Source organism: Staurois parvus, unplaced genomic scaffold, assembly GCF_062004578.1.
Source record: "Staurois parvus isolate SC_StPar_1 unplaced genomic scaffold, SC_StPar_1.0 ptg000048l, whole genome shotgun sequence".
Taxonomy (NCBI): domain Eukaryota; kingdom Metazoa; phylum Chordata; class Amphibia; order Anura; family Ranidae; genus Staurois; species Staurois parvus.
This window is the reverse complement of record NW_028317844.1, coordinates 5213273-5224618: the sequence shown is the minus strand read 5'-3', so window position 1 is coordinate 5224618 and position 11346 is coordinate 5213273. Positions and strand designations below refer to the sequence as shown.

The following is an 11346-nucleotide window of genomic DNA, read 5'->3' as shown; positions in this document are numbered from 1 at the left end:
CCCCACATCCTTGGGGAGGAGCTGCTGGTGATTTTGTGTGCTTCAACCCCTCCATTGTCCACACATTTCCTCTTTCAACTACCACCTGGAAGGACTGTTTATATCGATAAATGCTGATTGATGCATGTTTACTAGTTTTTACCATTTGTCACTTGATTGTTATTGTATGTGGATCCTTTATCAATGTTCAGCATTCTTATATTCCATAATCATTAGAGCGCTGGATATGCTTGTAATTTTTACAAGGTGTCTTATATGGGATGTTAATATGGGTCTGTTTGCAATTTGGCAAACTGGCCATAATTGTTTTTGTCACCCACCTGAATCCCTGGCTGGTATTTGTGCAAATATCATCCAGAAGTCCCATTTTGTAGCGGTACCTCTATACCTTAAAATGCCCAATTCTTTCCTGCTTCTGTTTGTAAACAAACCAGCAGGGATTCATATGTTGTCAGCGACGTCGCCGAGCATCCCTGGCCCCCATGTTGACATACAGCAGTCAACCAAGACGACTCATTTGCAATAGGAGAAGCTGCAGTTGAACATCGCGAGGCAGTGTGTCAAGTCATGACCATATTTGGTCAAGGTTACCCAGGCTTCCCAGTTGGTTTGTCAACTATAGCAGCCAGCTGGGGATCTGTCATTTGCGACAGGTGCAGTGGGTCAGCATCATAGGTTGGAGAATCATCATTATTGATGATGATCCACATCACATGGGGAACTTTTTTCCTAATTCGGACATTTGTCAGGGTGTATGTTTTTTTATTAACATTTTTCGTGAAAAAGAAACAGAGGAACTACAGCGCCTTGAAAAAGTATTTATACCCCTTCAAATTTTCCACATTTTGTCATGTCACAACCAAAAAAGCAATAAAATGTAAATGTATTTTATTGGGATTGTATGTGATAGACCAACACATAACGGGGAAGTGGAAGGAAAATGAAAAATCATTTTCAAAATTTTTTACAAATAAACATTTGAAAATTGTGGCGTTCATTTGTATTCAGCCCCTCTGAGTCAATACTTAGTAGAACCACCTTTCGCTACAATTACAGCTGTCATTTTGGGGATTTTTCTACCAGCTTTGAACATCTAGAGAGTGAAATTTTTGCTCATTCTTCTTTGCAAAATAGCTCAAGCTCTGTCAGATTGGATGGAGAGCGTCTGTGAACAGCAATTTTCAAGTCTTACCACAGATTCGCAAATGGATTTAGGTCTTGATTTTGACCAGGCCATTCTAACACATGAATATGCTTTGATCTTTGTGCCATTCCATTGTAGCTCTGGCTGTATGTTTAGGGTCGTTGTCCAGCTGGAAGGTGAACCTCTGCCCCACTCTCCAGTCTTTTGCAGACTCAAACAGGTTTTCTTCTAAGATTGCCCTGTATTTGGCTCCATTCATCTTCCCATCAACTCTGACCAGCTTCCCTGTCCCTGCTGAAGAAAAGCATCCCCACATGATGCTGCCACAATTCAAGGTTGGGACGGTGGGTGTGTTCAGGGTGATGTGCAGTGCTATTTTCCACTACACATAGCATTTTGCTTTTAGACCAAAAAGTGCAATTTTGGTCTCATCTGACCAGAGCACCTTCTTCCATGTTTGCTGTGTCAGATTTGTGGAGTGCACGACTAACAGTTGCCCTGTGGACAGATTCTCCCACCTGAGCTGTGGATCTCTGCCGCTCCTCCAGAGTTACCATGGGTTTCTTGGTTGCTTCTCTGTTTAATGTTCTCCTTGCCTGGCCTGTCAGTTTAAGTGGACGGCCATGTCTTGGTAGGTTTGCTGTTGTGTCATACTCTTTCCATTTTCAGATGATGGATTGAACAGTACTCCGTGAGATGTTCAAAGCTTGGGATATTTTTTTTTTAGACCCTAACCCTGCCTTAAACTTCTACACAACTTTATCCCTTACCTGTCTGTTGTGTTCCTTGGCCTTCATGATGCTGTTTGTTCACTAATGTTCTCTAACAAACCTCTGAGGGCTTCACAGAACAGCTGTATTTTTACTGAGATTAAATTACACACAGGTGGACTCTATTTACTAATTAGGTGACTTCTAAAGGCAATTGGTTACACTAGATTTTAGTTAGAAGTATCAGAGTAATGAGGGCTGAATACAAATACATTACACTTTTCAGATATATATTTGTAAAAAATTTTGAAAACCATTTATCATTTTCCTTCCACTTCACAGTTATGTGCCACTTTGTGTTGGTCTATCACCTAAAATCCCAACAAAATACATTTACAGTTTTGGTTGTAACATGACAAAATGTGGAAAATTTCAAAGGGTATGAATACTTTTTCAAGGCACTGTATATGCCCTACGCTCATTCACCAGTGGGGGCGGCACAGCGGAAATCTGGAGACCCCTTTATTCTAACGGAGGCTTCCAGATGACAATAAGTCATAAGTTCAACCCCCCAACACCCCCGCATCCTCTTGGTCATCAAACCTGGGAGTTCAGGCTCTGGTTCCCATCAACATTGGATTTGGTACATTTGCAACAGAGGAGGGCTTTTCTTCCTTACCCTCTCTTCAAAAAGTACCCTCCAGATGTTGAAGGGATGTGGTCTGGTATTGTTAAGGAGGGGAAGGTGGTGGTATTTGCATGCCTGGATTAGGGTCTCATCTACTTTTAAAGGGTCCCCATTATTTTTAATTTTTTATATATATATTAAAAGGGACAGTAAATATTGTTTACAAATATGTATACTGTTTTTGTAAAACAGAGGTCGCTAAATAGAAATATATCCAGTTAATTGACCAGGAGTTCACACTCGCACAGGGTAAGAATGCTCACAAAATCACACACGTTCCTGATGCACAGACAAAATCGCGCTGATTTAGCAGATGCATGGGAATGCCATTCATTTATTAAGGTGCCCACATTTTTCCATGTGGGCACGACATTCAAAATGGGTCAGGGACTTTTTCTACACTTCTGAGGGCAGGTCAGCCGTCTGAAATTAATAGGTTGCCCTGCACATAGAACACAGTCCACAGTGTTGTGAACCTAGGCTAAGAATAAAACAGACTTCCTGGAAAGGCAAAGTAGCAGGACCAGTATAGCTGTAAGAGACCTGAAATCTTCTCTCCTTCAAGCTGCTTCTCAGGTTAACAACTATTAGGATGCTTTCACACTGATCCACGGATGCAGCGCAGTACTATACTTCTATTATATGCTTCGGGTTTGGAATACTGTCTGAAAGTGCACCAAAACTCCTGAACGCAGGAGTTTTGGTGCGCTTTTAGAAAGTGCACCACACCCACACGATAGAAGTCTATGGCAAACCACAACTAACCTACAGGAAAGTCACAGGTGCACTGTAGTGCAACAATAGTGCAGGTAAACCACAGCACATCAGTGTGAAAGCAGCCTTAGAGGGGGCTCAGGATAAGGGCTTATTTACTTTTGCGGTTTTGGGGGGGGGGTGTAAAACCCCATAGTTAAGACTTGTTTTTACCATCCCAACCCCATCGGTGTAGCATCAGAAGTCACAATGGCGAATGCAGCCTCCCTGTCACATTCTGTTTTACACATGGACAGGAGGGGCAGCAGGGGTGGCACATACAGGAACCAATCCTCTCCATTTTCCTCCTTCAACCACTGAAAGCTGGCTTCTCCTCCTCCCCCTCCCACTGGCATTCAGAAGCTGCAGGTGGAAAATCTTCATTATACTAGTCAAAATAAAAATTCTGAACCATTTCATTTTATTGTGGCCCGGGACCGGTTACCAAATCACTTAAGTCGCCCTTGCTCTTTAAAGGGTTGAGCAACCCTGCTGTAACAGATTATAAAGGGTGTGATAGTGTTTGGCTTCAATTTGTTTAGTGTTTTTAAATCTGCTAATACATTTAACACTACCCTGCCCCCACACTGACAATGCTGCTTTCTGCTGTGCCTTCTCCGTTCATTTATCAAGAGTTGTGTCTCACTAATGCTGATGGTGTGTTACTGGCCAGACCACCAGGTGAAAACAGAGGGAAGAAAGTCAAAGAAAAGAAAACTGATACAGCCATCACATCTAGTGATTGACCAGCTACAATACATTTCTGTTTTTGTGTTTAATACCGCCCACATGAAGGCCCTAGTACATTTACAAAAGCACTAACCTGTGATGAAAACAGCCAGATACATACTTATCAGCCCATTTATGTATGAATATATCCATCCATTTATTAGCCTGAGAGTCAAATTGGATTGGCAATGGAAGCTCTGCTACAGAGTAAAGTGACTCTGACATGGTCTCTTTAGGTTTACACATTTAATAAAATGTCACATTTTACAAAAGGAAAACAAACCTGTTAACTGATTGACGCACAAAAATGGGAATTTTGACATATGTGTAACTTCTATCTTGTACTGTACTCCAAGATATGGGACACAGGATTTAATTCCATGGGTTACATGCCACCACCTTCAGGTAGTTGACACTGGCAAAAGCTTTGTTTGGAATTGTCCCCCAGTGTACCCATATAACCCCACCCACCCTGTGAGGCTCCAATTTTTTTTTCTAGCAAACAGTAAAGGGGACCATAGATGGATTGAAATTAAGCTGATTAAGCAGGCTGCAGCCCTGATCAGTGCATTCTGACAGTGGATGAGTCCTGCTGTCAGAATACAACAGCACATTGGGAAGAAGGGTCAATGGACCCAGAAGGAAAGTTGACAGCAGAAGCACTTTGTAGTCAAAAGCATGGCGGCTCAAATAGCCACCTGTCAAAAAAACATCTTATGAAACATGAACAAAAACACAGGTGGTGGTCCTGTGACGATGACAGATGCTAGATACTGTAAAAAGTCCAACAACCCCGACATCCTTAGGAGAATGGGTTCAGGTAGGGAAGGTGCAAACTGTTGTAATTCCTACACCGTTCACCTGATTTGGATGTAAATACCCTCAAATTAAAGCTGACAGTCTGCAGTTAAAGCACATCTTGTTCGTTTCATTTCAAATCCATTGTGGTGGTGTATAGAGACAAAAATGTTAGAATGGTTCCAATATTTATGGAGCTGACTGTATCTTCAAGAAAGGACATGGTGAGGAAGAAACCCACAGAAAATAAGACAAGCCCCAGGAAAGATCACTGGCTTCCAGAATACTTTGTCTACAAGTAACAAAAAGAAACGTAAGAAACCTGGGAGAGCCAAGGCAGAACTACAGCTACCAGAGGAAACAGAAAGAAGAGTCTCATCCTTTCAAAGGCCCATTAAAGAAGTAATACCCTTTGAGCACAAAAGGGGGCCATGTGTGGCCAGGAGCACCCAAGGAAGGCCCCAGAGGGGCAAAATAAAGTCAAAATAAGAGATTCCGAATTGAATCACAGAAGCCATATATATATATATATATATATATATATATATATATTTCCAATGTCACTAAAATGAATGTTCAGGGTTTGATTAAGGTCTAATGATATAGCACCATGGAGTGTGTTGGTTTGTTTTAGCAATGTAAGTGCTATATTGAAGTGCGAGTAGATAAGTGTATAATCCATCAAGTTGGGTTTGCAGGTAAAATTTGGAAATCTCTCATATGAGAGATATAATGGCAGTTCTATGCCGTAGATGACACCTAAAGGGTGTAATTTAAGGTAGCAAAGTGTAATTGTTGATAGTGGGGCAGTAATCCCTTTCCCTAAGTAGTTGCCTCAATGTACTCCTCAAGGGATCTCTTAAAGAGAAGCTTGTCTTGGAAAAGGGCCTGTGCAAAAGGTACAGTACCTTTACCTTGCTCCATCAGTGTAAAATGTCAGCCACTGCGTATTCTGTGGTCTTATGAGCACTGGGTCACTAGCCAAAGAAAAGCTTCCAGTAGTGAGGTGCAAGAAAAGACCGCCAAATTTAAATAGGTTAACTTTATAATAAAGAATAATGTTTGTCCTTCCTAAAGATGACCAATCAGGTTGAAACGCATTGAGGCTTAGTGACATACTTCCGGTCACATGGTTTCAGGGCGGTGAAACGCATCTGAGTTTCCAGTGTCAGAAGTGGATAGTGGCCATCTTAGTGTTTGTACACAAGCTGAATATACTGGGTTCTAGTCCATAGGGCACCTTGTCATGTGAGTGAATTATTTGTGAAATATATTTAATAAAGACACCATACGGTTTTACACTCTGGGATCCTCTCTTCCACCTTCTTCTGAGAAATTCTTCTTATGCTGCACGGTTTTTGAAAACTGACAGGAGTGGATCATATAGGGATTTGCCCCACAAGTGTAGCTGACCATACTAGTGACAGTTGGTCACCAACAGAAGGTGAATGCAAGTCCATGTAGGACACAAAAGGCACCGTCAAGTAGAGCACCATATCTATATTTGAGCACCGGTACTTCTGCACCAATTGGGACATTATATTTTATAAATATTTATATATTTTTTGGGACTACTTTTAATTATATTTGTGATATGCACGGTTAGAAGTTTTCTTTTTATGGTAACTTTATAATCACTACTGTATACCTGTATAAGACAGACAATAGTCATCAGGGCAAAAACAAACACTCAACGTGCAGATTATCCTATCACCTGTGTTAACCTCTTGCATGCCTAGCACAGCGGCGTGTCTTGTAGAATGAAGAGATACAATGTACTGTGTACTACAGATCCAAGTAATCAGCCAACAAGACATGTATAGCCAAGAAAAGATAGAGAGCAACTGTTTTTTTTGTCCCTGGTTTGCCCATCACAGGCATACCCCAAAGGGGCCTTCAGGCTCTGGGTGCAACAGGAATGGATATGGATAGCACCCTGCTGCTAACTCATTGCACTATGTACCAAGGTGAGTGCCAAACACAGGATCCATTAAATGAAACCTAACAGGCCAGCTCCACTACTGTAGGGTCCAGATATGGTTTCCGAAGATGATCATCAAGGATAACGGATCTGGAAACTGCTAGTGAGCCATAGTGCAATAAACAGTCAGATCTTGATAGACCCGTCAGTTGAAGGAAAAGAAAACTATGAAAAACAGAAATAAAATAGTGTGCACAATTTTTAGGCAAATTGTATTTTGGAGGAATTTAATTTAACCAACTACAGTGTTCTCAGTCAATCCAAAATGTTAATAAACCTGAATATTTAAGAAAGTAAAAGTGAGGGCTTGGCTTTCTTAGGAGAATATCTATGTGTGCACAATTATTGGGCAACTATTAGTGTGCAGGATTATTATGCAACTAAATGAAAACTGAACATTTTCCCATCTCACTTGTTGATTTTCATCTGTTAAAGTGAGAATAATAAACTAAAAAATTACAAATACACATTTTTTTGTCAGAAATCAGTGACCAACATAGCCACCCTCCTTTTCAATAACAGTCATAAGCCTTCCAATCATGAAGTCTGTGTCTTGATCTGTTGACAATTAACTTTTTGTGCAGCAGCAACCACAGCCTCCCAGACACTGTTCAGAAAGGTGTACTGTTTTCTTTCACCGTAAGAGCTCATTTACACTTGTGCAATTTCTCATGCGACTTTGAGGTTCCAAGCCACATGACAAGTCGAGCCCCATGTTTCCCAATGAGTACCATTCATATCTGTGCGATTTCAAATAGCGACTTGAAAGTAGTTCCTGCACTACTTTGGTCCAACTTTCATGTGACTTGAGGGCCATAGACTTCCCAGTAAACCCAGTCACATGACAGTCACACCTGTTATACGTGAGACTTTGTACAGTACAAACAATCATCCTTGGTCAAAACCAAAGCTGCCTGAAATTTGTGTCAAAGTCGCACTGAAAATCGCATGATTTTGAAGTCACCAAGTGTTAATGGAGTCAATCTCCCAATTAAGAAGGGCCCACAAGTTCTCAATAGGGTTTAGGTCAGGGGAAGAAGGGGGCCATGTCATTATTCTTTCATATTTAAGGCCTTTACTGCCTAGCCACACAGTTGAGTACTTTGATGCATGCGATGGAGAATTCTACTGCATAAATATCATGGTCTTGACTTTTTCCTGTACCGCTGCTTGAAGAAAGTGTCTTCTAAAAACTGGCAGTAGGTTTGGGAGTGGATTTTGAGTCCATCTTTAACTCAAAACTAGCTCATCTTTAATAATACCAGCCCATACCAGTACCCCACCTCCACCTTGCTGGAATCTGAGTCAAAGTGGAGCTCTGTGCCCATTACTGATACAGCCACAGGCCCATCCATCTGGTCCGTCAAGAGTCACTCATCTATTCAGTCCATAAAACCTTTGAAAAATTTGTCTTCAGATATTTCTTGACCCAGTCTTGATGTTTCAACTTATGTGTCTTGTTCAGTGGTGATCGGGTTTCAGCCTACCTTACCTTGGCCATGTCTCTGAGGACTGAACACCTTGTACTTCTGGGCACTTCAAGTAAGTTGCAGTTCTGGAATATAACAGCACTGGAGGATAATGGGTTTCTGTTTCTTTTTCTCAACATGTTTCTTGCAACCCTGTTGACTATTTGCAACAAAACATTTGATGGTTCTGTGATCATGCCCCAATATCTTAGCAATTTCAAGAGCGCTGCATCCCCCTGAAAGAATTTTTACAATTTTTGACTTTTCAGAGTCTGTTAAAGCTCTTTTTTGGACCATTTTGCCTGAGGAAAAGAAGCTTCCTAATAATTATGCACACCTTGATATAGGGTGTTGGAGGGGGTGCAGTTTCCACCAAATCTTTTGCCATATTCCAATTACCTGAAGGCAGCAGCAGAAAACCCATGGTCTAAGAATCAATTTGTACTATCATACAGTGTACTGTACAATTAAGACAAGTTTTATTTCTTGCATCTCCCAGCTTTAGAAAAAATAATGCATATATACGGCAACAGAATTATTTTAGTCTCATACTTTTATTTCAAAAATTTCAACAAGTCATATAAATGTGTTTTATACTTGTATAAAGTAATTTCCCCATATTTAATATAAAGTCTTTTGCAAGCATTGACAGAAATGTGTAGAGATTACACGTTAAGAAAAGCTGAAAACACAGTGGCAGAGGTTAGCACAGTAATGGAACACAAATGAAGATATGCAGGGGAAAAAAGACTCTAGGTTAGTGCTAGTTAGCTGCCAAAATTGATTCTACATAGATATGAGTAAGACAATTTCAATGACCCGTGACAAGTGTTTCTTAGTTAAAAAAAAATTTCACGAGTGGCATCACTGTCAAGGTTAAAGGAGCCTTTACAGAAAAAAAGGCAACTAAAGTGTGATTCTGTTACAATCAAATGAGTAATTCGTGAAACAAAATCTTCATCCTCTGTAGAAACAGTACTTCCTCCAGGTCCTCGGCAATAAAATGCAAAAGCTATTTTAGCAGTTATTTAAATATGACTCCAATTAAAACAGAAAGGGCAAAAATGACTACCAAGCATTTTGTAGGATCTCCAATACAAGGCTGGTTACAATAAGGCTGACACTTCATACTGTCAAGAAGCTATGGAAGCTTCAATGCCCACAAAAATGTGCTTTTCTTGGAAGACCTGTAAGCAACTGAATACAACTCAGCTAACATTTGTGTAATTTCTTGGACCATGAGCTGCTCTCCTATATGCATGTCAAAATAAGTAAGCAATTGTGAACACAGGGCTCTGATCACAGTTCAAATTCAGTATCTTAAATAGAACATAAAGTAGTGTCAAAGACATATTGTGTGCAACATGGACCTATCTGGATTTGGTTCACAGCACAGAAAACACAAACTGAGGGCAGAATAAAGCAGAGTCCAGTCTGCCCCGTTGTCATAAAGCATTTGAGTTTGAAAGAACTAATGCATGTGCTTTAAAAAAAAAAAAACTAAAAACTAAAAATTGGACTCTGAAATAAGAAACAAATTAAAAAAAAAAAAAAAAAAGTAAGAAAGGTTAGTTTGTTACATGTATTATAAGATTGTAACATGCAGAGGATATAATGAATAAAACCATGTTGGAAAGTCGCAAGAAATTTAATTTTGATCCTTTTGCTAAGCATGTCTTATTTTAGATGGTGTGTAGTTCTTATCTATATGTTCATCTTGAAGAAACATGTGAAGGCATCGTTCATTCTGTGCCAAAGGGTGTCCAGCAACTCTGGAAGTTAAAAAGGAAGTAAAAAGAATATTTAAGAAGATGACAGTGGAAGACCTAGCATCAATACTTTATATATTAAAATAATCATTAACAGTATTTTTCTTTTCAGATTGAAATAAGGGGTGATTCAAAACCAGACCTCTATGCACTTTTTGTTTTAAATGTGAAATTTCCCTGATGCTGCACCTTTATACAAAGCCAATCAGAAAAAAAATGAGTAAACATGCCAAACATGAAGCCATAGCACACGAAACCAACTAGCAAGTATAATATTAAATACATTTTAATACATCAAACCTTGTAGTACAAGACTACAATCTGCAATCAAAGCAAATGATTATCTCAGAATTGTGAACTGCATTGTTTCAGCAGCAGGGCATACGTCGAACCAGGTATTAGCTACGGCATACCATGTAACTGTTTGTTTCAGCACCATCAATTTCAAAGGCAATCTGCATAAATTAACTTTACACAACAAATAGAAGGTCAACAATAAGAAGGACTTGTTTTAACTCATTCAATACAAAGTGTTTCACAATGCAATCTGTTTATATGTTACAGGATAATTTCCTGGCTATTGAAAAGGATCATACTCACTTGTTTATAAATTGTTCAAGCCCTTGCTTTCTTTCCTCTATGAAAGAGTCATCAAAGATGCCTTCATCTCCTCTGAAAGGAAGCTGTCTAAAAAGAGCTTTTCCAGGTAAGGGGGGCACAACGACCTGAATGATGCACAGAGAAGGAAAAAAAAAAAAAAAGAAGAAGGAGGTTACCAGGCATCATCTTAGAATGATCATATTTAAAGCCAAACTAATTTTATGCAAAAGGTAACACTGATGTTAAAGTAAAGGCAATGGTGTACCTTCTGAATCACTGTTTACAGTGTTAGATTTCAGAGCAAAGGGATGGACGCTCAACTCTGGACACAGACATTTTTGGGTCCAGGGCCCCTTATCTATCCCCGGACGAAAGCAAAAATGCTTGGATGTCAGGGTACCAGTGTACAGCTGCAACCTGTCACCTATTTGTACAGGTGGCTGTAGGCAAAAACCTGTCAGTCCTTGGTGCCCGTGTGAATGAGCTCTTATAGTAACATGCCACAGGGACATGGTCTTGTGTAACACATGCTATTATATTCCAAAAGTCGTGTTTTGTTGAAATTTATAACCGCAACATATTAACGATGAAATAACTATTAAACCTGTTCAGTAAATGAACACACAAAATAGATTATTTCAAGAGGAATTTAGTAATAGATTGTAAGCTCCAAGGAGCAGGGCCCTCAAATCCCTCGTGTATTGC

The 11346-nt window shown here is 39.8% G+C and overlaps 1 protein-coding gene across 1 annotated transcript in view; it reads right to left on the bottom strand.

Annotated features, from left to right (window-relative positions):
* Window positions 1–8807: 8807 nt before the first annotated feature.
* The window catches only part of SNX3 (sorting nexin 3), a 42658-nt gene continuing 40119 nt past the window's right edge, over window positions 8808–11346 (bottom strand). The window contains exons 3-4 of the mRNA XM_089664838.1: window positions 10642–10766; window positions 8808–10044 (exon numbers count right to left, since the gene is read on the bottom strand). Of these exons, the coding sequence (XP_089520964.1) occupies window positions 9939–10044; window positions 10642–10766 (231 nt within the window). The 3' untranslated portion in view covers window positions 8808–9938. The remainder of the gene's footprint in view (window positions 10045–10641; window positions 10767–11346) is intronic.